General features: G+C 36.2%; 2 protein-coding genes across 2 annotated transcripts; one reads left to right on the top strand and one right to left on the bottom strand.

The window, feature by feature from the left end:
* Window positions 1–4,375: 4,375 nt before the first annotated feature.
* Window positions 4,376–5,326, bottom strand: LOC126076343 (olfactory receptor 6C4-like). The gene has a single exon (XM_049884890.1). It carries the CDS (start codon window positions 5,324–5,326, stop codon window positions 4,376–4,378), a length of 951 nt encoding a protein of 316 aa, XP_049740847.1.
* A 16,400-nt stretch (window positions 5,327–21,726) lies between these two features.
* Window positions 21,727–22,677, top strand: LOC126076342 (olfactory receptor 10A2-like). Its single transcript, XM_049884889.1, has one exon. The coding sequence runs from the start codon at window positions 21,727–21,729 to the stop codon at window positions 22,675–22,677; it is 951 nt and encodes a 316-aa protein (XP_049740846.1).
* Window positions 22,678–26,397: the final 3,720 nt, after the last annotated feature.

Below are 26,397 nucleotides of genomic sequence, written 5' to 3'. Positions count from 1 at the left end.
ATATTATTTTTTTTGATGTGATGCTGAATTCTATTGTCTAGAACTTTGTTGAGAATTTTTGCATCTATATTCATGAGAGATATTGATCTGTAATTTTCTTTTTTTGTGGTGTCTTTGCCTGTTTTGGAATCAGGGTTATGCTAGCTTCATAGAATGAATTAGGAAGTATTGCTTCTTTTTCTATTTTCTGAAATATTTAGAAAATATAGTACCGGTGTAAGCTCTTCTCTGAATGTTTCGTAGAATTCTCCAGTTAAGCCATCTGGGCTTTTTTTGTTGTTGCTGTGAGTTTATTTTATTACCTTTTCAATCTCTTTTCTTTGTATAGGTCTGTTCAGATTTTCAACACCGATTTGTGTTAGTTTGGGTAGGTAGTGTGCTTCTAGAAAATTGTTCATTTCCTATAGGTTTTCGATTTTGTTGGAGTATAGTTTTTCATAATACTCTGTTATGATCCTTTTTATTTCTGTTGGGTCTGTTGTAGTGTCCCCTATTTCATTTCTTATTTGGGTTATTTGCATTCTGTTCATTTTTCTTTTGTCTATTTGGCCAGTGGTTTGTCAATTTTGTTGATCCTTTCAAAGAACCAACTTTTGGTTTGTTGATTCTTTCTATTGTTTCTCTATTTCATTGATTTCTGCTCTGATCTTTATTATTTCCTTTCTTCTGGTGGCTGTGGGCTTCTTTTGCTATTCTCTATTTGTTCTAGTTGTGTAGCTAATGCTTTGATTTTGTCCCTTTCTTCTTTTTTGATATGTGCATCTAGTGCTATAAATTGACCTCTGAGGACTGCCTTTGCTGTGTCCCAAAGGTTTGGGGATGATGTGTTTTCATCTCATTTGATTATAGGGATTTTTTTATTCCATATCTGATTTCTTCTATTGTCCAGTGGTTTTAAAGTAGGGTGTTATTCAGTTTCCATGTAATTGATTTTTTTCTTTTGCTCTTCCTGGTGTTAATTTCTACTTTGATGGCATTGTGGTCAGAGAAGATACTTTGCATTACCTCAATATTTTGGATTTTGTTGAGGGTTGTTCTGTGGCCTAAGATGTGGTTTATTCTGGAGAACATTCCATGTGCATTAGAAAATAATATGTACTTTGCAGCTCTTGGACGGAGTGTCCTATATATGTCTATAAGGTCAACTTGGCTGATTGCATCCTTTACATCTTCTGTATCTTTGCTGAGTTTCTTTCTAGATGCTCTGTCCTTTATTGACAGCAGTGTGTTAAAGTCTCCTACTATTATTGTGAAACTGTCAGTTTCTCTTTTCAGTGCAGCTAGAGTTTCTTTTACGTATTTTGGAGCCCTGTCATTGGGTGTGTAGGTATTTATCATGGTTATGTCTTCACAATGGATAATACTTTAATCATTGGATAGTACCTTTCTTTGTCTTTTATCATTACATAGTACTCTTCTCTGTCTTTTATGGTGGGTACTGGGTTTTGTTTTAAAGTCTATTTTATCTGAGATTAGTATTGCCATTCCTGCTCTTTTTTGGTGGCTGTTTCCTTGATAGATTTTTTTCCAACCTTTGATTTTAAGTGAATTTACATCTTTGTTTCTAAGATGAGTCTCTTGTAGACAGCATATTGATGGACTCCGCTGTCTCATTTATTCTGTCACTCCAAACTTTTGACTAGCAACTAAGCTCTTAACCATTGCACTACCAAGGCTTAGAGCAGCCAACACAGGGTGACAATATTTTGGTTGAATACCATTAATGTATTGATGATAGCATACAAAACTGTGTTTAAAACAACATACAAATTGATGCGTTAATGAATCAATTACTTGACTGTCTAGAAAACTAACAAATTAACTCACTAGCTGACTAACTCATTAACATCAGTTATGTGTTAAATGTTTAGGTCACTCTTTAATGCAGTTATGGCTAGGTGTGGTGTGATTGATTACTTTTGTGTTGCCCTTCTAGCCATGGTCTTGTAACTCCCACTCAAGTGGTTGGGCAGGACTGTGAGACAGGGTGATTATAGCCCGTCAAAGAAATTAGTTTTTCTATCTCACTGGGCTTGAAATGAGCCACCCCAGTGGCAGGAAAGAGACAATCCCACCACCACCAAGGAAGAACCACCAGGAGACAGTGTGTCCTTTGGGCTCAGGATCCCTGTGCTAAGATTCTCTGGAACCAGGAGACAGGAAGAGTGAGAACTGTAACACTAAAGGCAGCAAGACATGGCAGCAGAGACCCAGCAGCAGAGGCCTGGTAGCAGGAGATGGTGCAGTGGGCTTTCTGGCCGATGAAGAGAGAAAGCTGAGTGCCTTTGGGCAGAGGCCCACAGCCAGGAAGTCCAGCTGGGAAGAGGCTGTTCTGATGGAAGAACTGCATCCTTGAGTGTTCTTGAGTCTGAATTGTAACCTGTTACTTCCCTAATAAATCTCATAATCATGAGTATGGTCTGTGAGTTCTGTGTGGCCATTGCAATGAATTATCAAATCCAGCAGAGAAGTATAGAGTATTGCGGGAGGGATGGCTGATGTCAGAACTGGTAGAGACAGGAGGCATATCTGACTACTGCCTCATAGGAATCAGCCTTGGGCTATTGATTTTGATTCTCCTTCCCCCTTGTAAAGTTAGAGGAGGTCAGACACTGCCTCCGTGCCGTTTTTTAGCTAGGTATACACCCATTGTCATTCAGTTGATTCTGACCCATAGTAACCCTATGGGACAGAGTAGAACTGCCCCATAGGATTTCCAAGGCTGTAAATCCTTATGGAAACACACTGCCACATTTATCTCCCACAGAGTGGCTGGTGGGTTCAAACCACCAACATTTCAGTTAGCAGCCTCTTGCTTTAAACATTGCACAACAAGGGCTCCTTGGCTAGGTATACAGGAACTGACAAAATCTCCGTTTTCAATAGGTATCCATTATTAGGTATCCCATGAATCTCCGCTACCTGGTAGAGTCTGCATTATTAGTTAATGGATGAACAAAGAAATCCAAGAGTACAAATTTGATACTAATTTACTACAAGCCTTAGTGAAAGTTTCTTAACATCTCTGGGACTCAGCTTTCTTCCTAAAAACAAGGGAATGGAGTAGAACATACCTATAAACCAAAAAAAAACCTGTTGCTGTTGAGTCGACTCTGACTCATAGCTACACTATAAGGCAGAATAGAACTGCCCAGTAGGGTTACCATAGAGTGGCTGGTGAATTCAAACATCCAACCTTTTGATTAGCAGCCATAGATCACAGCTGTAGCTCTTAGCTACTGTCCATGCTATGTATCTGGCCCATGCATTCTAAGAAATGAACATGGGCACAGCAATGTTCTGAAAGTTGCAGCTTTTACTTGTGATGGAGACTCTGACTAAGGAGATCAGATTGTAAAGATTTAAAGTTTAGTGTGATGAGAAAAAAAAAAAAAACCCAAGGACTATAATTTACACCTATGAAATAATTAACATCATGGTTAATATATTCCATATTCACTATTCCCTATTAAATGATTATTGAGTCAATGATTAGGCAAAACACTAAATTGTATGAAATAAGCTGGAATGACATATTTTTAATTAGATTAGACTTGAGTCATGGCTTTAGTTCTCTCATGTATTTGCTCAAAGAGTTTCATTTATATGTAAATAATCACTTAACATTTTTCCATCAATGCTAAAACAAACACACAATGATTTTCTTTTCTTTAGAATTTTTTTTTTTTACCTGAAATACTTGAGTATGCCTAAATGCTCAATGAGTGATTACTGTGAAAAGACTAACCTTAAATCATAATTTTAGGCTTTGAAAATAATCAACTTTATGTCCATTCGGTAATATATTACATAAGCTATTATGGCATAGTGGTTAAGTGCTACGGCTCCTAACCAAAGAGACAGCAGTTTGAATCCACCAGGTGCTCCCTGGAAGTTCTAATCTGTCCTGTAGGGCCGCCATGAATAGGAATCGACTCAACCTCACTGGGTTTGGTTTTTTTTGTTATTATTTAAAAGCTAAAGTATATTTATACAGAATGTGAATTTAATTATTCAGTTACAAATATAGAGATGACCATAATGATATTGGATAAGATTAAAAAATTAAGTTATAACAAACTGACTACTAGAAGTCAAATTCCTAATCCTGACTCTTCCCTTAGTCTTTTCTTAAAAGTTAAGTATAAATAAAGCAAAATAAAACTAAAGTGTTAGAGGTCACACAGGTACACACAAAACCTTTACATTTTTGAGAACAGAAGAGATGGTGATAAAGTAGTTTAATTGGGTAAATAGTTCACTGTTCAATTAGGAACATTAATGAGATAATGTAGAAAAAAATATTGTTAAATTATTATAAAGTCCACCTCTAGTCTTCCAAACATTTCTTTGTTATTCGTTTTAATGATGTACCTCAAATAGTTCCACTTTCTTGAAAAAAAAATTGTACCTTGCTGACCATATCTTTGAAGGCTATTTTCACTTGCTGGTTCCTTAGGGTATAGATGAATGGGTTCAACAGAGGGGCAACTGAGGTATTTAGCACAGCCACTCCCTTATTAAAAGTGGCTGCATCCTCAACAGAAGGGTTTATATACATAAAGATACAGCTTCCATAAGACAGTGAGACCACAATCATGTGAGAGGAAAAAGTAGAAAAAGCTTTTTTCCTTTGATGAACAGAGGGGATTCTCAGAATTGTCCTGATAATGTATGTATAGGAAAGAATCACTAAAACTAAGGTAAAGATGAGTGTAGCCCCAGTAAGGAAAAACTCAATCATTCCTATGAAATATGTGTCTGAACAGGACAAATGTAACAGTACAGTGTAGTCACAGCAATAATGATTGATGATGTTGGACCCACAGAAGGGCAGCTGGAGAGTCATTATATGTGGCACAAGGACAACTAACAAACCAGAGAACCAGGAACATAGGACAAGTTGAATGCACAGTCTCCTACTCATCATGGTTACGTAATGCAGGGGTCTACAGATGGCAACATAGCGATCATAGGACATGGTGGCTAAAAGGTAAAATTCAGTGGCTCCGAGAAGGATGGCAAAAAAATACTGAGTGAAGCAACCAGCAAAGGAAATAGTCTTGTCTCCAGTTACGATATTGACTAGCATTTTGGGAACAAAGACAGAGGTAAAAGAAATTTCCAGAAAGGAAAAATTCCGGAGGAAGAAATACATAGGACTCTGGAGGCGATAATCCAGCAGGGTCAGAATGATGATGGTCAAATTTCCCATAATACTTAAGACATAAGTTAGAAGCAGAAAAAGGAAAAGCACAGCCTGAAGCTCGGTGTCATCTGTCAATCCAAGAAGAATGAACTCTATCACTGACGTTTGGTTTCTCATCATGAACTTCAGATATATTAAAGGAAAGAATTATGATTAAAAACAAAAATGTTGCAATAAGACTAAAGGCTCTATGTATTGTTTTAAATATAAAAGCAGATTCAAAAAAACAATCTGAAGCAAGATTTTTAACCCTGAATCTTTCTTAACCCTTTATTTTGAAAATATCCTACATCTGAATGACAAAACAATAAATTGAATGAAAAATACATATATAGTAAAATAAATGACTAACATATTTGCTTATTTTACTTCATGTGTAACAAAGACTCTGCTTCTTAGGGACATTTTCAATTATTTCTTCCAAATTTTACCATGATTTATTTTTCACCACTTCCCTACCTGTTTAAATTTTCCTTCTTAGTCTTTCTATCTCAATTTTCATCTTTGAACTATTGGTTTTGTAGCTCGTGCATAGGTAAATCTAAAGCTTAATTCAAGAGAATTGGGTTTACTTGAGGCTTTAAAAAAAATTAATCCTTTAACTCTTCATTTATTAGCCAAAAGAGTAAATATAACTCAAGATATGAGCAATAGAAGATAAATGAACTTGTTTTCTTTTTTGTTTTGTATTTTGTGCTTAATTCAAATGTAGAACATATGGATTAATTGGTGTTCAACAAAATATTAAATCAAAATTATATCACTGATTGTGTTTTCTTGATGGAAACAGGACCTGTCTTAGGCTGGGTTCTCTAGAGAGGCAAAACCTGTAAAGCACATAAACAGAGAGATTTGTATCAAGGAAATGGCTTACACAGTTGTAGAGGCTGGAAAGTCTCAAGTCATTGGATAGAGGCTCCTCCTGATGCATGTAGCCACAGGAGCTGGCGAACCCTAGATCAGCAGGTCAGAGAGCACGGCTCTTATTTACAGGTTGTGAAGATTGACAAATCCCAAAGATTGGCAGGCAAGATTGCAGGTAAGCTTCTAGCTCAAGTTCCAAGAATAGGAAGTCAGATGAACAGGATCCAGCTGCAGGATCCAGAATGAACAAAAGCCCACAAGCCTTGCCAGAATATTCACTTATATTCAATGCAGACCACACGTCCAAGGAAACTCCCTTTGAACTGACTGGCTACTCACAGCAGATTCCATCATGAAGGTGATCACATAATATTAAATCTCATCATGGAAGTGATCACATTATCATATGACTATCAAACCGCTGAGAATCATGGCCCAGCCAAGTTGACATGCAACCTTAATTGTCACACTGTCCATCAACATATAATATAGTTCATTAAAAAATCATTTCAAGTTCTGTTCTCTGTAAAATTTTCTCTAATAATTCCTATCAATAAAAATTCGTTCTCCCCCTTTTTTATAAATATTTATCATAGCATAACACCGGTTTATAAAGTTCAGCAAATTATTCTCTAGTAATTTCAAGCATATAAGTCTTATCTGTCCAACTTAAAAATGATAAACTGCCTACGAAGAGTAGATAAAAAAAAATAGTCAGTGAGAAATAGGGAGACCTTTTCAACAAGACGGATTGACACAGTGACTGCAACAGTAGGCTCAAGGAAAACAACAATTCTGAGGATGGTACAAGACTGGGCAGTGTTTCATGCTCTTGTACACAGGGTCGCTATACATCAGAACTGACTCAACGGCACCTAACAAGAAGAGTAGAGTCCTATTACTTTATGTTTTTTGTAGAGGCCAGCATGTTGTACAGATTTGCCAAAATGTTGATGAAAAACTTATTTTTGATTCTGTTTAAATTCTTACCCCATCTTATCAAATGCTAGAGAGTTTTTATTCAAATCAGAATCTCTAATTAATTTATGCATATAATTCTTCAGGATTTTCTTTTAATATTCTCAATCATCAGTATAAAGAAATACTACTAAAAGAATGCTTTCTCCTACTAAAAAAAATTAAAGGCTCTTTTCATTTTAAAAATTAAATATTTCACTGCATGCATTGGCAAATGCTCAGATTACAATATGTAATATATTTCCATAGTCACATGTCTAACCACATCCATTACCAAAATTAAAATTCCAGAAAGATTTGATATGGACAAAATGCCAGCTTTTGCAAAGTTAGAAAGACTGTGTAGTAAAATTATATCTGGGAAAATATCAGGGGTCCTAATATAATAACGTAAGCCAATTTATACCAGTATTTTCTCTTTTGTTAAATACTTCAACAACTAGTTGTAAAATTAAATATACTAATAAATTTAAAAGACAATATACTATGTGGTTATGCAGTGTTTTTATTGTCAACAAGGAAATTTCTTTATATCAATGAATAATCTTGTTTACTGAATTAATAATGCAAACCTCTGTGTTACTTGAAATTATGATTATCAATTCCTAATTATCTTATAAAATTTATAATGAGTATAGATGAGTGTGTAAAATGAAAAAAATAGACACAAAAAAGAGAATATTATGAAAAGATTTTATATTCAGAAAAATATCAGGACACTACTTCCAGTATAACAAAGCAGGTCATTAAACTGTAATATTGAAAAAAATAGATATCAATCTTGAGGAATTGATCAATCAGTAATGATGTTTTGTTTCTATTTGGTAGATACTTTGAAGACATCAATTTTTATCTTTTAATTCGAGAGCCTAGATATTAGTTAAGACTTAAAATTCAAGCAGAAAATAATCAAGCAATTGCATTCACTAAAGAGCACTAATATTTTGAAATTTCTATTTTTTGATAAAAATGGTTTTAACAAAACAAAAAATTGTAAATATTTCCCACAAAATAGAACCATTTTAAATAATGAATAAGTCAGCGTTCAAAAGTTAGTAGCAAATACAGTATTTTTATGTTAGTAACTGATATTATCTATTAAATATAGGATCAACGAAAATGAAAATTTTTGTATAAGAAGCAAAATTTAACTCAGGCATAGTTCTTTTCTATGTAATAAAGAAAATAATCTTTACAATAAAGATTAGTGTCATTCCCTGAAAAATAAAAAAGTTGAATGTGTAAAAAGAAATTTGTGTTTTAAAAACGTAAAATTATGCATATATTGGATCAAATAATGAAAACCTATTCAAGTTAAGATTTATTTAGCAAAAAGATTCTGCTTTCAAAAGTTTTACATTTAAGACATTCATTAAAAAAAAAACTAAGTTTTATTTGTGGTTAAAAGGACATGGAAGAACTTTCTCAATCTTTTCTGAATGACTTTAATTATGGATCAATTCTCACAAGGTAAAAATGTTTCCACAATGAACTACATAAATGTCATGTTTAGCCCCCAGGTCCTTCTGTGGTAGGCTTTAGAGCTTTAAGAAACACTTGTAAAATTATGGAGCATTGTGTGAAGTTACGCTTATGAAGCAAGCTAAGAAAATAGAATTCATAAAAAATAAGAACAAGAACAGTGGAAAAAACATTTTTTTAATTTAATTTATTATATTCACTTTAAGCTGAAATTATGTGAGTACAGTGTAACATTTCCTGCCTGAAAGAAAATACATGTATGCTAAAATATTAGATTTTGAAAACTCTCACCTTTGTGTAAATCAATCCAAAGTTCATTAAAAGGATCTATGTCCAGGATAACAAAAAGCAAAGTTGAAAAAAAGACAAACAAATTCTTAAGGAAATTATGACTATCTAGTTAAATGCAGCCATAAGCAACCTTCCTTTACCTCAAGCAGAAGAATCTGTCCCATCCTAGTTCCAAATGAGCTCTTTTGTGGCTGAATTGGAGAGTATGAAGGTTTAGAGCCCACTGGGAAATAGTCCCATATCCATCAGAAAAATAAAAATCTAAACAAGCTATTTATGGAAATAAATATTTAGATTACACAAATCACTCATTCAATTATTTAACTGTCTCACATACAAAATTACACGTTATCCCTGTCTGTGCTGAACTCAAATACCAATTAATTTTCATATCAATAAATGTGGACATATGCACTACAAAAATATAAATTTTTCTGACACTGATGTATGGTTGTGATAATACAGGTAATCGTTACCTCTTTGGGTAAGAAATTTCAAAAGATCTGAGAAAATAATAGCTTAACTCACCATGATCTGTGTGCTTTGACCCAGTAGTTACATGTTGTTGTTGTTGTTAGGTGCCTTCGAGTCAATTTCAACTCACAGCAGTAGGTACTTACTCTTTCAATCAAATTTTCCAGTTAACTAACATTACTATTGGTCTCTTATATGCCCCCTGGAGTAGTGGATTGCTCCAGTGTTGACGCAGGAAACTGGCAGATAACAGAGAATGATGAGAGCTACAGAGTGGAGGTTCCCTGCCAGCTGACACAGCATGGGTTTGCCATCTCGGAGTACAGCCATCACGGACCCCAGACAGGGAATACAGGAAGGCAACATTATGTAGTTCCCCACAGAAGACAGAGCAACTGGCCTTGTGCTGCCTACATTCCTTCCTGAGGGGCTGTGCCATGCCACCCAGCAAGGGACACACCAACTTGCTGACACCCTGATTCTGCTCTGCCCTCAACAGCCAGTTCCCTCAGCAACATATTTATTTTTTGTTTTTAGTTTTTTTGTTTGTTTCTTCTCTCTCCTTCCATTTTTCCTTTCCTTTCTCCTGCCCACCTAGTCCCGTGTGCTGCCCCCACCCCTTCTTGATGGGCAGTGACACACTGCTCAGTTAGAAAAGCCACCAGCACACAGCCTCTCCATGTCTGCCCTGCCCCCACCCACCTATCCCCACTATGCCACCATTTTATTTACTTTTTTCTTTTTTTTTTTTTTTTGCTTCTGTTTCTCTCCTTTGTCTTCTTTCTCTCTTCCACTTAACTCCACAGATCACAGGCACAGAAACTGTCTGATAGGGAATTCAAAAGTGTTATATTTAGGGCTTTCCAAGAGATTAGGAAAGAGATGAAGGAAAACACAGAAAAACAAGGGGAAAAAACAGGCAAAATCATGTAAAATACAGACAAAAATCCAGGAAAACACAGACAAAGGAAAGGAATTCAGGAAAATAATACAAGGAAAAGAAAATGTCAAAATACGTGAAGAAGTAGAAATCATACAAAAACACCAATTGAAATCCAAAAGATAAACAATAAGTTTTCAGAAATGGACAATGCAACAGTTTTTAGGAGCAAACCTGAAACAATGTAGGACACAACCAGTGAAATGGAAGAAAATCACTGGATACCTTTTTTTTGAGGAAAAATCAGAGAAAAGAATGAAGAAAACCTAAGAACTAGGTGGGATACAATTAAGAGAAAAATTTATGTGTGAATGGAGTTCCAGAACAGGGGGAGAAAATGGAAAACACAGAGAGAATCACTGGAGATTTGCTGGCAGAAAACTCCCATAATATCATGAAAGATGAAAAGCGGACCATCCAAGAAGCTTAACAAACCCCATATATGATAGGCCCCAAAAGAAAGTCACCAAAACATATCATAATCACACTTGTTAGAACCAAAGACAAAGAAAAAATCCTGAGATCAGCTCAAGAAAATCAAAAAGTCACATATAAAGGGGAAAGAATAAGACTAAGCTCCGATTACTTGGCAGAAACCACACAGGCAAGAAGGCATTGCGATGACATCTATAAAACCTTAAAAGAAAAAAAAAAATGGCCAACCAAGAATAACACATCCTGCAAAACTCTCACTCAAATATAATGGCAAAATTAGGACATTTCCAGATGAACAGAAATTAAGGAACTATGTAAAAACCAAATCAAACTTACAAGAATTATTAAAGGGAGTCCTTCAGTTAGAGAACCAACAACATCAGACAAAAACCTGAATCTAGGACATAGGACAGCATCAGCCAGATACCAATCTAGGTAATGAAATCTCGAGGATAAAACAAAATTAAAAGATTTACAACAGGGAACCAGAGACATCAATCTGTAAGTGACAACAATGTAAGAAAAATAAAAGGGGAATAAATGGTATAGGTATAGAATTTGCAAATGGAGATGAAGTCAAGGCGATATCAAGTAATAAAAGATTGGTTCAAACTTAGGAAGGCAAGGTAAATTTCAGCGTAACCGCAAAGAAACTTAACAAATTTACTCATCAAAGTAAAGAAGAAAAACATAAAGTCTCAGTACAAAAAAAAAAAAGTTACAAAAATGAAAGAAACAAAAAAATTCACACACACACACACAAAAAGAAATTCAGCACAGGAGAATATGAGGAGCAAAGAAAACGTCAGCACCACACACAAAAAAAATCATTGCAAAATGACAGCAATGAACTCACACCTATTGATAATCACAGTAAATGCAAATGGCTTAAATGCATTAAATGACAGGATGGATTAAAAAAAAAAAGACTCATCAATATACTGTCTACAAGAGACATGCCTTAGAAACAAAGACATAAATATATTAAAAATCAAAGGATGGAAAAAATATATCCAGCAAGCAGCAAACAAAAAAAGCAGGAATAGCAATACTAATCTCAGATAAAATAGAGTTTAAGACAAAATCCACTAAAAAAGACAAGAAAGGACATTATATAATGATTAAAGGGACAATCCACCAAGACGACATAAGCATAAAAAATATCTATGCACCCAATGACAGGGTTCTGAAACACATAAAACCAACTCTAACAGCACTGAAAAGAGAAATTGACAGTCACACAATATTAGTAGAAGACTCAACACACCACTCTCGGTAAAGGACAGAACATCTAGAAACTCAACAACAATACAGAAGATCTAAAAGCCACAATCAACCAGCTTGACCTCACAGACATATATAGAACACAACAGCAAAGTATACATTCTTTTCAAATGTACATGAAATGTTCTCCAAAATAGACCACATCTTAGGCCACAAAGCAATCCTCAACAAAATCCAAACATTGAGATAATAAAAAGCATCTTCTCTGATCACAATGCCATAAAAGTAGAAATTAATAACAGAAAGAGCAAGGAAAAAAAAAAAACAAATGGAATCTGAATAACGCCTTGCTTAAAATCTACTTAATAATAAAAGAAATCAAAGATAGAATAAAAAAATTCCTAGACTCAAACAAGAATGAAAACATATCATACCAAAATTTTTGGAACACAGCAAAAGCAGTTCTGAGGTCAATTTATAGCAATAGATGCACATACCAAAAAAGAAGAAAAGGGCAAAATCAAAACATTAGCTATACAACTTGAACAAATAGATGCGAGCTTCTCAAAACAAACAAACAAAACAGGAGCCAACCTAAAGGAGATCCTAATGGCTAAAGCAGAAACAATTGTAGAAACAAAATACATAATTACAAAATTTTAACCCATGTGGGCTGTTTTGACTACTGTGGCAGTACAATAGGTTCTAAATCAGGTAGAGTAAGGCCTCCCACTTTGTTATTCTTTTTCAGTAATGCTTTGTTTATCCGGGGCCTTTTTCCCTTCCGTATGAAGTTGGCGATTTCTTTCTCCATCTCATTAAAGAATGTCATTGGAACTTGGATCAGAATTGCATTAAATCTATAAATCGGTTTTGGTAGAATAGACATTTTTATAATGTTAAGTCTTCCTATACGTAAGCAAGGTATGTTTTTCCAGTTATGTAGGTCTCTTTTGGTTTCTTGCAGAAGTGTATTGTAGTTCTCTTTGTATAAGTCTTTCACATCTCTGGTAAGATTTATTCCTAAATATTTTACCTTCTTGGGGGCTACTGTAAATGGTATTGATTTGGTGATTTCCTCTTCGATGTTCTTTTTGTTGGTGTAGAGGAATCTGACTGATTTTTGTATGTTTATCTTGTATCCTGATACTCTGCTGAGCTCTTCTATTAGTTTCAGTAGCTTTCTTGAGGATTCCTTGGGGTTTTCTGTGTATAAGATTATGTCATCTGCAGATAAGGATAATTTTACTTCTTCCTTACTTCTGGATGCCCCTTATTTCTTTATCTAGCCTAATTGCTCTGATTAGGACCTCCAGAACAATGTTGAATAAGAGTGGTGATAAAGGGCATCCTTGTCTGTCTCCCGATCTCAAGGGGAATGCTTTCAAGCTCTCTCCATTTAGGATGATGCAAAAACTATTCTTATAAATAAAAATAAACTAAAAATAGTTTCCAATTAGCTCAGTGGGAATGATTCCAAAAAATTCTAATGAAATCTTGGAGACAAGAAGGTTTGAAAAGTGCCCAGGAGTTTAAGGTTATCTTATGCATGAGTGAAAGCTTTAACAAATAACTAGAAAGGGAGAGAGTTTCATCATTTCCTAATTTTACTTCTTTCTGGAATAAACAAAGGATGCTTCCTACATTTAGGGAATTAAAGGAAAATTTCTTCATCTTTACTTTCCCAATAAACTAATAACAATGGTACGATAGTTTAAATCTTAGGGTTTTGTTTTTAATCCCAGGTTGTATCTACCTACCTTAAAAACAAGTAAAATAAATCTCCTACTAACCCCAAGAAAATATTATGCTGTGAAATTAATTAGCTATATCCTCATTAATACCTGTACCAAATAAAACTATACACCATAATGAAGAAAGCATTTATAATATCTAAAAAAAGAAAAATCAAGTGAGAAAATCTTGCATTACTGAATCATGTATCAGGTTTTTGTTTTGTTTTGTTTTTGTCAAAAAATTTTAAGTCAACAGTTTTAAGACCTCAACAAAGAAGACTGTGATGAACCTCCCATCTGAAGATGAGTTGATACTTCAATTAAGCCATTTCTGCGTTCTCCGTTCTTACAAGAGTCTCACACACACACACACACACACACACACAAATCAGGTAAAATACAACTCACTGTGTAGGTGCCCAATTGCTAGTCCAGAGTAGTCCAACTCATTACCAAGCAATTTCAAAGTCAGACTGTATAATTCATCTACTGACTATATACTTTTGCCATCTTGTGCCAAAAACAAAAAAAAAAAACACTATTGTCATGGTGATCCCAACTCATGCTAATGCTGTAGGACAGAGTAGAACTGCCCCATAGGTTTTCCAAGGCTGTAAATCTTTACAAAATCAGACTGCCACATCTTTCTCCCATGGAGCTGCTGGTGGGTTTGAACCACCAAACTTTTGGTTCTCAGTTGAGCAGTTTAAACCACTGCACTGCATAGGTCATTTCAATTAATTAACTGAAAATTATTCATGCTTTTATAATTTTGGATTTGCCTGGAAAATATGTGATTCTTTTTTTATTAATATTTTGTTTGACCTATTAAGCAGCAGGCACTATGCTAAAGTGCCTCAGACACTTTAGTAAGGTTAAAATAGACAGAAACCCCAATCTCAAAAATATTAACTTGTTCATAATTCTCTCTTGACATAATTCATTTTGTGGAAATAATAAAGGAAGAAATGTTAACAAGAAAGGCTGTTTCGTTGTTTCTGAAAAAAGTCAAAATGTGACAGTATTTGGTCTAGAATTCGATCCATAACTGTGTGAATTAATCTAGAAGATATCAAGTCTTTACAAGATGACAAACATAAATTCATCCCAAAGTGGTGTGTAAATCAAAATACTACAGCATAACTCCTTTTTTGTTAATGAGTTCTTCCCTCAGTTTATCTTTCTCTTCTCACAATTTACTATAAGTAACAAGAGATTTCAACACTTTGCTTGGAAATCTCCTCAGCTAATAATAATATCCAAGTTCACTGTTTGCTGTTTTTTGCTTTCCACATAACTATGCTTGCTGCAAGTGAAGAGGACTTGAAGCACTTACTGATGAAGATCAAAGACCACAGCTTTCAGTATGGATTACACCTCAACATAAAGAAAACAAAAATCCTCACAACTGGACCAATAAGCAACATCATGATAAATGGAAAAAAGTTTGGAGTGTCAAAGATTTCATTTTACTTGGATCCACAATCCATACCCATGGAAACAGCAGTCAAGAAATCAAAAGATGCATTGAATTGGACAAATTGGCTGCAAATGACCTCTTTAAAATGTTGAAAAGCAAAGATGTCACCTTGAAGACTAAGGTGCGCCTGACCCAAGTCATGGTTTTTTCAATTGCCTCATAAGCATGTGAAAACTGAACAATAAATAAGGAAACCAATGAAGAATTGACTTCTTTGAATTGTGGTGTTGGCAAATACTGAATATACCACGGATTGTCCAAAGAATGAACAAATCTGCCTTGGAAGAAGTACAACCAGAATTCTCCTTAGAAGCAAGGATGGAGAGACTACACCTTACACGCTTTGGACATGTTATCAGAGGGATCAGTCCCCAGAGAAGGACATCATGCTTGGTAAAGGAGAGGGTCGGTGAAAAAGCTAACCCTCAATGAGATGGATTGATACAGAGGCACCAACAATGCACTCAAGCATAACAATGACTGTGAGAATGGCGCAGGATCGGACAGTGTTTCATTCTGTAATACATAAGGTTGGTATGAGTCGGAACTGACTTAAGGGTACCTAACAGCCACAACAACACGTGTGTATTAAAATATATCTTTAAGTTTATACGTAAAGTTTCCAACTCCCAAAGGCAAATAAAGATCATATTTATTAAGGTACTGATAATAAAAGGCAATAATAATGGAAACTAAAAAAAAAAGAAAATGCTGTATTTGACTTACATCAGAACCAACTTAGGTTGGAGAGGTTGAAACAAAACCCTGTTGTAAACTGGGGACTATCTGTGTTTAATTAATTTAATTTAATAATTTGAAATAGATAATCTAATACATGCATTTGTTTTTCTTATTATTTTTTACTATATTGTCCTTGAGATTGGGGGTCATATGTTCTATTCCACCCACAGGCATATATATGACAGACTGTGCCATGTATCGTAGGGTTGTTATACATCTTTGCTAAAGGTAATAGCACAGTAGATTAGAGTCCAATACATTAAATGCCTAAACAGAATTAATGAGCAAATCAGAGTGCACCAAATATTTATTGTTGTTATTAGGTACCACCAAGTTAGTTCCAAAACATACTGACCCGATCCGACGGAGTAGAACTGCTCTGTAGAATTTCCAAGGAGGGGCTGGTGGATTTGAAATGCTGATCTTTTGGTTAGTAGCTGAGCTCTTAACCACACAGTACCTTGCTTTGCTTTTGGTTGAATGTGTTTCAAAGTTAGTTTCTTCATTTAGTTTATTAGTTGACTATTTTCCTAATCAATACTCTTCTGTAAGTATGAATATCACTATTAAAGAGGTCTTACAAATCACATAACTTCTAAGAACAGTTTCTGTTTTATATCTCTATCATTTTACTATGTTTTTCTTTAAGAACTGACTTGCACTCTCAGCACTGTAATTTGAAAGTGGAAAACAATATAATCCACATTCTTTAAAATAAGTTCTTTGAAGATGAGGAGAATAATTAGAATGACTGGACACTCTTCTTTTTCCCTTAGAAGGCTTTCATTTCCTTTTTCTCCCGTACGATGTCTCAACACAGTCTCTATCCTATCTCACCAAAATTGACCTAGAAGAGAGAACAGAGAAAAATTCAAGGAGGGGAAAAGTATTAGTTATGCTGGTATTGAAGGAGACATCCTGGCTTCAGGTCCCAGCCCCACTCATTTGTAAATATACTACACTGGGAAGTTCCTTAACAACTCTGTATTTACATTTCCTGGTCTCTCTAATGGGGGTACAGTAATAGCTATTTAATAGAGTTGTTATAAAAATTAAGGAAGATAGTACCTATAAATGGTGAAACATCATATCTAACAAATTATAAGCACTAAAAATATTAGCTAGTACATTTAGTTATAGGAATCCTTGTGTGGTGTAAGTGGTTCTGTGGTCAGCTACTAACTGGAAAGTTGGCAGTTCAAATCCATCCACAGGCACCTTAGAAGAAAGGCCTGACAATCTACTTTTGAAGGATTACAGCCATTGAAAACTCTACATGCACTTCTATATGCAGGGGGTCACCATGAGTTGGAATTGACTTGATGGCAACTATTTTAAGTTTTTTGTTTTTGCTTTTTTTACTCCTAGTCATATTACTACTACTGCTACTACTATTACAAGGATGATTTTAATACAGTCAAGTGATGGGTGAATTTAAGCTCTCTCATATACACAAAAAACGGCAAAGAATCCTTATCCCATATCAAACATTGTAAGTACTAGAAGTGCAAGGTCTTAATATAGCATGCATGTTTATTTGTTTTTGTTCTACCATGAGATGCTTATAGTTTTGAATTGACACCTTAATTCAAAAATTAAAATTAAAGTGAAATTATTTGTGTTAGTCATCTAGTGTTGCTCTAACAGAAATACCACAAGTAGATGGCTTTAACAAAGAGAAATTTATTCTCTCACAGCCTAGTAGGTTACAAGTCCAAATTCAGGGTGTTGGCTCCAGGGGGAGGCTTTCTCTCTCTATCGGCTCTGGAGGAAGGTCCTTGTCCTCAATCTTCCCCTGGTTGAGAAGTTTCTCGGGCACAGGGACCCCGGGTCTAAAGGACGCACTCTGCTCCTTGTGCTGCTTTCTTGGTGGTATGAGGTTCCCAACTCTTTGCTTGCTTCCCTTTCCTTTTATCTCTTGAGAGATAAAAGGTGACACAGGCCACACCCCAGGGAAAATCCCTTTACATTGGATCAGGGAGGTGAGCAAGAGTGTTACATCCCACCTTAATTCTTTTAACCACAGGCAGAGATTTTGATTTACAACACAGGAAAATCACAAAATGGAGGACAACCACACATGTCCTAACCAAACTGACACATATTTTGGGGGGGCACAATTCAATCCATTACACTATTCTATTTCAAAAATGTAGGAAAGAGAAGGTTTGTATTAGATAGCTGCCTCCTACCAGCTGTTGAACAGGTTCATGATTTTTCATCTTAAAAATTTAATAGCAAGTAACAATAACAAATAAGCTAGCCCTATCCTGTCTTTTTAAATCACCCTGTGTTTCTTCTCTCCTTCGTGGCCAAATTCCTCTAATGTATTGGTCTTACTAGTTTCTTTCCTTTCTTAAGTTCTGTTAACTTGTAAATCAATTCAGTCTGAATCATACCCTTACCTCACTTCCAAATTGTTATTTTCTGAGTTCATCAATAATCAATGCATAGCTAAACCTCAACAGAAAATTCAAAGCTGTTTTCCTCCTCACCTTTCAGAAATGTTTGACACAGTTAAACACTCTTTTAGCTGTCCTTCAAAAATTTGAAATTGCTTATAGAAACCCTGGTGGTGTAGTGGTTAAGTGCTTCGACTGCTAACCAAAAGGTCAGCAGTTCAAATCCACCAGGTGCTCCTTGGAAACTCTATGGGGCAGTTCTACTCTGTCCTATAGGGTCGCTATGAGTTGGAATCGACTCGATGGCAGTGGGTTTGGTTTGGTTTTATGATCCACATTTACACCCAAAGTCTTTTTTTTTTTTGGACCACTCACAAATCATGTTGCTGTATGGATTAGAGTAAAAAAAAAAAAAAAAATTTTCTTTTTTTTGTGAGAAATCATGGAATTTGGAGCCCATATGTAAAAACAGCGTGGAGGTGAAATCTGACCCCCTCTAACTTCACAATTGGGAAGGAGAATTAAGGTCAGACATGTCTCCTCTCTCTGCCATCTTTACCATTTACGACATAAATCATCCTACCTACAGCATTCTACTTCTCTCCTGGGTTTGTTATTCATGGCAACGGCCACATGGAACTCATAAACAATACTCAGGATTATGGGGCTTGTTAGTGAAGTAACAGTTACAATTCTGGCTCAGGAGCACTCAAGATACAGTTCTTCCATCAGGACACCTCTTCCCAGCTGTGTTCATGGGCACACCCCTTCCTGGCCATAGGCCTCTGCTCAAAAGCACTCAGCTTTCTCTCTCTGTGGGCCGGGAAGCCCACCACACCTCCTGCTGCTGGATCTTTGCTGCCAGGTCTCTCCTGCTGGGTCTCTCCAGTCACTACTTATCACCATCTTCAGGGTTACAGCTCGCTCCTCGTGGTCTCTTGCCTCCAGGAGCTTCTCAGTACAGGGATCCTTGGTCCAAAGGATGTGCTGGCCCCTGGCTGTTCTCCCTTAGTAGTGGTGGGATCTTCTCTTTCCCGTCTCTGGGATGTCTCATTTCAAGCCCAGCAGAATGGAAAAACTGACCAATTCCTTTGGCAGGCCACAATTACCCTATTACAAAGTCCCGCCCAATCACTTGGATTGGAGTTACAAGACCATGACTAGAGAGGCCACACAAAAATAATCAAACACATCACACCATAATTTGTTATTATTTCTGGTAGTGCTTGTTCTCTGACCATTCTCTCATCAAACATTATGGCCTTTACCCAGTTATCCAGACCAAAATCTTAGAACTGTTGACTTTTGTCTTTTAATCGATACACCACATCCAATCATTTATCAATAATGATTTTTTTAAAGTATCTTTCTGTGATTTTAGAATCAGATTGAGAAATGGACACAACACAGACTTTAGGTGGACATTAGAGTAGAGAAGTGTAAAGAAACATGCACTGATCGTGCATGGTCTGACCTTTCGCTACAATTGCCCAAGGGTCCATGCCCATGAGCACAGCATGTTGTCTTCCTTCTGCACTACTTTCTCAATGCTGTACATTTGTTGGGCAGTGCTTCCACACTGACTGGAGAAATACTGCCACCCCAAAAGGCAAAACGTTTCTTCTTTTCTGGGGCAGCATGAGAGGTATTAAAAAAAAAAAAAAAAAGCATAATTTTTCTGAGCAGTATTTTATAAGGGAAAAATAATGTCTAAAATCCTTTTGGTTTCACATGGAAATTGTGGAAGGGAAAAGACCTCTCTACCTAACACAATAGCTTCTTAATCTCTCAAACTCCATTTTTACTAATGCCCACCCCAATGAATTTGAAATATTGACCAGGCAGTGTGAGAAAATATGTTTTGATGGAAGGAATTGGGATTCTGGGAAATGAACATATTTTTTCATTTCTTGAGGACAAGGCCCAAAGCATTTTTTTCAAATGTTTGATCAGTTAGTTTAATTAATTGCATCGAAATTTGGAATTTCCCTGATTAGCCCTATTTATTTATGCTGTTAACAATTAATTTATAGATAATAAATAACGTGGATGTTATCTGTGAAGTTTATGGTGCTATTTGGAAACCTTGGTGGCATAGTGGTTAACAGCTATGGCTGCTACCAAAAAGGCTGGCAGTTTGAATCCACCAGGCACTCCTTGGAAACTGTATGGGGCAGTTCTACTCTGGCCTTTGGGTCACTACGAGTAGGAATTGACTCGATAGCAACTGGTTTGGTTTTTGTGTGTATATGTCTACTGCACTGTACCTACCAATAGAAAAAAAAAACCTGACAACTTGCACTGTCCATTTGAGCAGTCTATAGAAGATTTTTTTTTTTAAGATTACTATGGCAAACATGCATAAAGTTCAATAGTTATTTAAATTGCATGATGGTTATTAATTAGAAACTTTTAGTTTTACAGATTGAGAACTTAAGTGATGCAATTGACAGCAATAGATTATCTCTTGAAAATGTATTCAAGAAATGAAAACCAAATTGCACGTTGAACATTTATTGTTGTTGTTTTTGTACAAATTTCTCTTGAGACAAACATAATTAAGCCATACAGTAGACACAATCCCTATGGTCTCTAGTAAGATAGAAATACAGCCTACTCCATTACCATCCTACAATTTGGAATTCTGAAAGTCTAGGAGCCCAATAAGAAAAAGTAAGTTTAGGGTGCTTGTGAATCCAGGTATAGCCCTTATTCATACTATTCTGTAAAATTACATTGATGTTCTGGAAAGGAAATTCTTTTAACTTCAACTTCTTTGGATTTTACCTTTCTACCCTGGTGGCATAGTGGTTAAGTGCTATGGCTGCTAATCAAAAAGTTGGCAGTTTCAATCTGCCAGGCGCTCCTTGGAAACTCTATGGGGCAGTTCTACTCTGTCCTATAGGGTCGCTATGAGTTGGTAATCGACTCGACAGCACTGGGTGGCTTTTTTTAATTATTGACTTACTGTGTTCAAATCAAGATAAGCAAAAATATGTATGTAAATATATAGGTAAATTGCTAGAAACACCTTCTCTTCCAAACTGTGATGAGCAGTTTTAAGGAAGGTTGTGGAATTTGCAAGACCATAATAATTATATTTTACTCTATATACTTAGGTAGCATGTGACTCCTTTACAATTAGAATATATTACTTACATAATAATATGTGCATATAATTATAGTAGTGATATGAAAACAAGAAATCTGAATCTGTAACTAAAAACAGTTGTTTTTTCTAAATTTCTCTAACAAAAGCATAAGATACACAACTCAGAATAAGGAAGGAATATTGCATCCATTTTAATTGAAAGTTACTTAAAAGGTTTAACAAAAGGAATCCAGGTATCTTGGTTCTCAGCTCAGACCACTGATCCTAGGAGAGCTTCTTTGGCCGAGGTTTGATAGAAACCTATGTTAGGTGATTGGAATCTTTTAAGTATCGTGTACTCTATTTCTCATCTCCACAGATGTCTGGCTCTGAGCCTGTGGTGGGTAGAAACCAGTCCCTCTGCACCAAATTCACATTTGTGGCTTTTTCCTCTCTGGCAGAGTTACAGCCTTTGCTCTTCGTAGTGTTCTTAGTTATCTACTTGCTTACAGTGGGAGGAAACCTCATCGTCATTTGCCTGGTCTGGATCACTCCTTCCCTGCACACTCCCATGTATTTCTTCCTGGTGAATCTCTCCTTTCTGGAGATGTGTTACATCAGCAGTGTGGTGCCTCAGATGTTGATGCACCTGCTAGTAGAGACAAAGACCATTAGTGTTGGACGCTGTGCAGCTCAGATGTGTATATTCACCATCTTGGGACTGACAGAGTGCTGCCTGCTAGCAGCCATGGCTTATGACCGATTTGTAGCTATTTGTTACCCGCTGCATTATTCTATCTTGATGGGCCCTCGTGTGTGTTTGAAACTGGCTGCAGCATCTTGGACCACTGGAGTGGTGGTGGAGTCAGTCCAGACCACTTGGATCTTCACTCTGCCCTTCTGTGGAACAGGAAAGATTCAGCACTTTTTTTGTGACATCATGCCTGTGGTGAAGCTGGCTTGTGTTGACACTTCCCACAACGAGATTGTGATGTTCGCTGTCTCTGTGCTCTTCATCATGAGTCCCTGTCTCCTCATTCTGTGCTCCTACATGCGCATTCTCACAGCCATCTTGAGAATTCCCTCAGCAGCTGGCAGATGCAAAGCATTCTCCACCTGTTCTTCTCATGTCCTGGTTGTTTCCTTGTTCTATGGAACTGCCTTATTCACTTATCTCCAACCCAAGACTGCCCACACTCCAGAAACAGACAAAGTAACTGCTCTCATGTACACAGTGGTCACTCCTGCTCTGAATCCTGTCATCTACACCTTGAGGAACAAGGAAGTGAAGGAAGCCTTTCAAAGGGTAACACAAAGGAACTCTTTTTGACAAATGGCCTAAACCTAGACAGCTAGGCCAGAGCAGATAAAACTTGCACTACTGTACAGAGAAGTTACCCCAGACTTCATGATCTCTCTCTCTATATATATGTATGTATGATTTTAACGGTTCGAGTCGGAATCGACTCGATGGCAGCGGGTTTTTCTTTTTAAATGTATATAAAGACTTTAATGATTAGGTGTACACACACCCAAATATGTGTATATATATAATCATTAACACCTGTATAGCCTAGCAACCAGAAAACAATTGGATTTGGTCTATAGTTTTCTATGTATTTAAACAAGAGGAAACTATGCAGTAGGATCATGAAATTATTTAATCATTCTTTCATTCAACAATATTTACTAATCATCTCCTGAGTGTAGGTTACTGTTCATTTTTTCCTTCCCCAGTGGTAATAGGATTAAGGTATTTTTCATGCCATTTTACTGAGGAAAACAAAATGTTCTTCTCGTGGAAAAAAATTAAAAAATAGATCCTTTTTTTTCTCTATTTTGTTGTTGTTACCAAACGAATGAAGTTTTAGTGAAACTTCTTTGTGACGTTCACTCCCGTTAATACTATTGTGAACTCTGTTTAAATGTGTTGGTTTGGATAGTAACTTCCTTTAGAAACTGTTTATAATATTGTAACTAATTAACCATAATATGTTTGACCCCCTGAATAAAAAGGAGCAAGGCTTCCACAAGAGAATAAAGTAAATAACTTTTTAACAAATTTTAAGTTTCTATGTAAACTGGAGAAGTGAGGTACAAAAGAATTAAATGTTCAGTGACATTTTGTAATGTCCACCATTGATTTTATTTTAATGATGTTATCCTAGAATCAAACTCTAATACAAGTGCAAGTAATTTACTTCAGAGGGGTTCTAAAGTGAGAAAATGAGGGAGGGAAGGGAAGGCAGCCAAAAAATATTCCATTATGGTACAAAGTAATATAGAAGGCCACTAGAATTTATACCTGTGTGGAAACAGTGTAAAACACAGCCCTGAGATTCACCATCCTCTGGGTCTAGGTTGTTGTTGTTAGCTGCCTTCAAGTTACCCCGGAGTCATGGTGACCCCATGCACAACAGAATGAATTACTGCCCAGTCCTATGCCATCTGCATTGTGATCCATAGGGTTTTCATTGGTTATTTTAGAAAGCAGATCACCAGGCCTTTCTTCCTAGTCCATCTTACTCTGGAAGCTCTGTTGGAACCTGTTCAACATGGTAGCAACATTTAAGCCTCCACTGATGGGTTGGTGGCGGCTGCACATGAAGTGCTCTGGCTAGGAATCAAACCCAGATTTCCCACATGGAATATGAGAATTCTACCACTGAACCACTACTGCCCCCTGGATACATGTAGTTGGGGAATATCTACACTCATTTGCATACACCCAGGACTGCTGCTGGGGGATAGTAACCCTGATGCTGCTGCTCTGCCGCTGACTGGGACAGACTTCGGGAAATGCCCTCAGCACAGAGATGTGGATATTTGGCAGCTGGAAGGCATCTGCAAACCAAAAAACAAAGTTGCTCTCCAGTCAATTCTGACTCATGGTGAAAGTTTGGTGGTTAGAACCCACCCAAAGGCATCTTGAAAGAAAGGCTTGGCAGCCTGCTTCCAAAAGGTCACACCCCTGAAAATTCTGTGGAATGCAGTTCTAATCTGCACACACCTGCTTGCCATAAGGAAAGCATCTGCAGTGCTTTGGAATGGTAAGTTTGAAGGCATACAGAAGGAGACACTGTCAGCCAAAGCTACAGGTTTACTCTACAAAAGAAGTCTTGTATTTGGAATAGCAAAGGAGTTGAAGTGTGAGTATGTAAAATAAAGAATTGGTATAAATAGAAGAAGATAAGGATTGATACCTTAATAATTATTTTTCCCTCTCTCATTTTCTAACTCCATTTGTGGAGTGGTAGGTTCATTTCCAAAGGCAAGAGATGGAACTGTATGTGGTTAAATCAATCAACTGCTAACTAAAAGGTTGGCAGTTTGAAACCATCAGCAGCTCTGTGGGAGAAAGATGTGGCAGTCTACTTTCATAGACATTTACAGCTTTGGGTACCCTATGGGGTCACTATGAGTTAGAATCCATTCGATGGTGGTGGGATCATACAGACATTTCACAGGAGAAAATCTTGCCATATAAATGCCTTTTCATTATATCTTGACTTTTCCTTGCCCTACCAATTTATTTTTTAGACATATGAAATGGTTACCTTCCTTAGAATAGCCTTTGCAAACACAAATTAAACATTTTAAAATCAGTCAGTAGAAAGAAGAAATATAGGTAAAAGTTCCAAGAATGTATTCACATAAAATATGTTTAAGTGTGATTATTTTTCAATGTACCCAGTGAAAAATTTATCATGACCCATCATTACTTTAACTGAATGTAATTAGTCAGTTTCACTGTTTCTTTGTTTGCTTCCACTTAGTGCTGTATGTGAAAAATTAAATATGCAATCAGCTATGTATGCATTTGCTCATGGGAACATCCAAATATCACAAATATTTGGGCATTTTATACAAGGTGATGGGCCACCACTTAATTTGCTTTTAGAATTAAATACCCTAGTTGTCTTAAAGATACAGCAACCTTTTTAGGAACACTGAACAATACTTTCAAGCTTCTTTTTATTTGTTTGTGTCTTATTACTGCTGTTATTTGGCTAGGCAGGTCCACCGGCTAGAGTGACTTGGGTAACTCCTTTGTGTGTATTCCAGTACAAAGGACACCCTTTATAATCAACATAAATGATATTTCATAATTTTTAATGGAACTCTCTTCCAATGCACTTCATCTTTCAATATTTTTAATATGATCAAATAGCAGAAGAGATAATTCTTCTCTTTTTGGTAATGCTTACAGGTTTTAGTGACTAAATGGGATGAAAAGAGTTATTAAAAAATCACTGAGTGCATATCCTGACACTGATTAGTCATACAATAATAGTTATTATTATAACTTTAAGAAGCCCTGGGGGCACAATGATCACATGCATAGCTGATGACCAAAAGGTTGGCGTTTTGAACCCACCAGTTGCTCCATGGGAGAAAAGACCTAATGATCTGTTTCTGTAAAGATTTCAGCCTAGGGAACCCTATGGGGCAGTTCTACTCTGTTCTGTAAGTTTGCTATGAATTAGAATTAACTTGATTGCACATGACAACAATAACGTTATTAACTTTGTTAATATTGATATGTTTTGATAAAGATCTGTGTATTTAAAATTATACTGAGACATTTTATGAACTCAAGAATTGTGGTTTTTGTAAGGGAGATTATAGTATTTTTATATACAATATACTTCCAGCCAAGCCAGTTAGTGTTCTACATGCCCTGACTTCTTATACCCAAGGGAAAACAATTAATTAAAACATAATTGAGTAATAAGGTTAAGCCCTGTGGGACATAAATATGAAATATAATACATAGTTTTGCCCTCAAGTTCCAAATAAAAGATTTTTTGGTATTATTGTTTTGATGATTATATAACCATTCGGTTCTGTAGTGGAAAATCTCCAATATTCTCAGCAGCGTGCAAGACAGGCAAGTAATAAAGTAAGTACTTCAACTGGACACAAAGTGAAGCAGCTGAATTTGCTAGCCAGGAAATCGCTTCCGATTCTAGGATGTGATCAGAACCAGTTCCAACTCATAGAACCTCCATGTATGTCAGAGTAGAACTGCGTGCTCCACAGGGTTTTC

Source organism: Elephas maximus, chromosome 4 (assembly GCF_024166365.1).
Source record: "Elephas maximus indicus isolate mEleMax1 chromosome 4, mEleMax1 primary haplotype, whole genome shotgun sequence".
NCBI lineage: Eukaryota > Metazoa > Chordata > Mammalia > Proboscidea > Elephantidae > Elephas > Elephas maximus.
The sequence above is the reverse complement of the archived record's forward strand: the minus strand, read 5'-3'. Positions and strand labels throughout refer to the sequence as shown.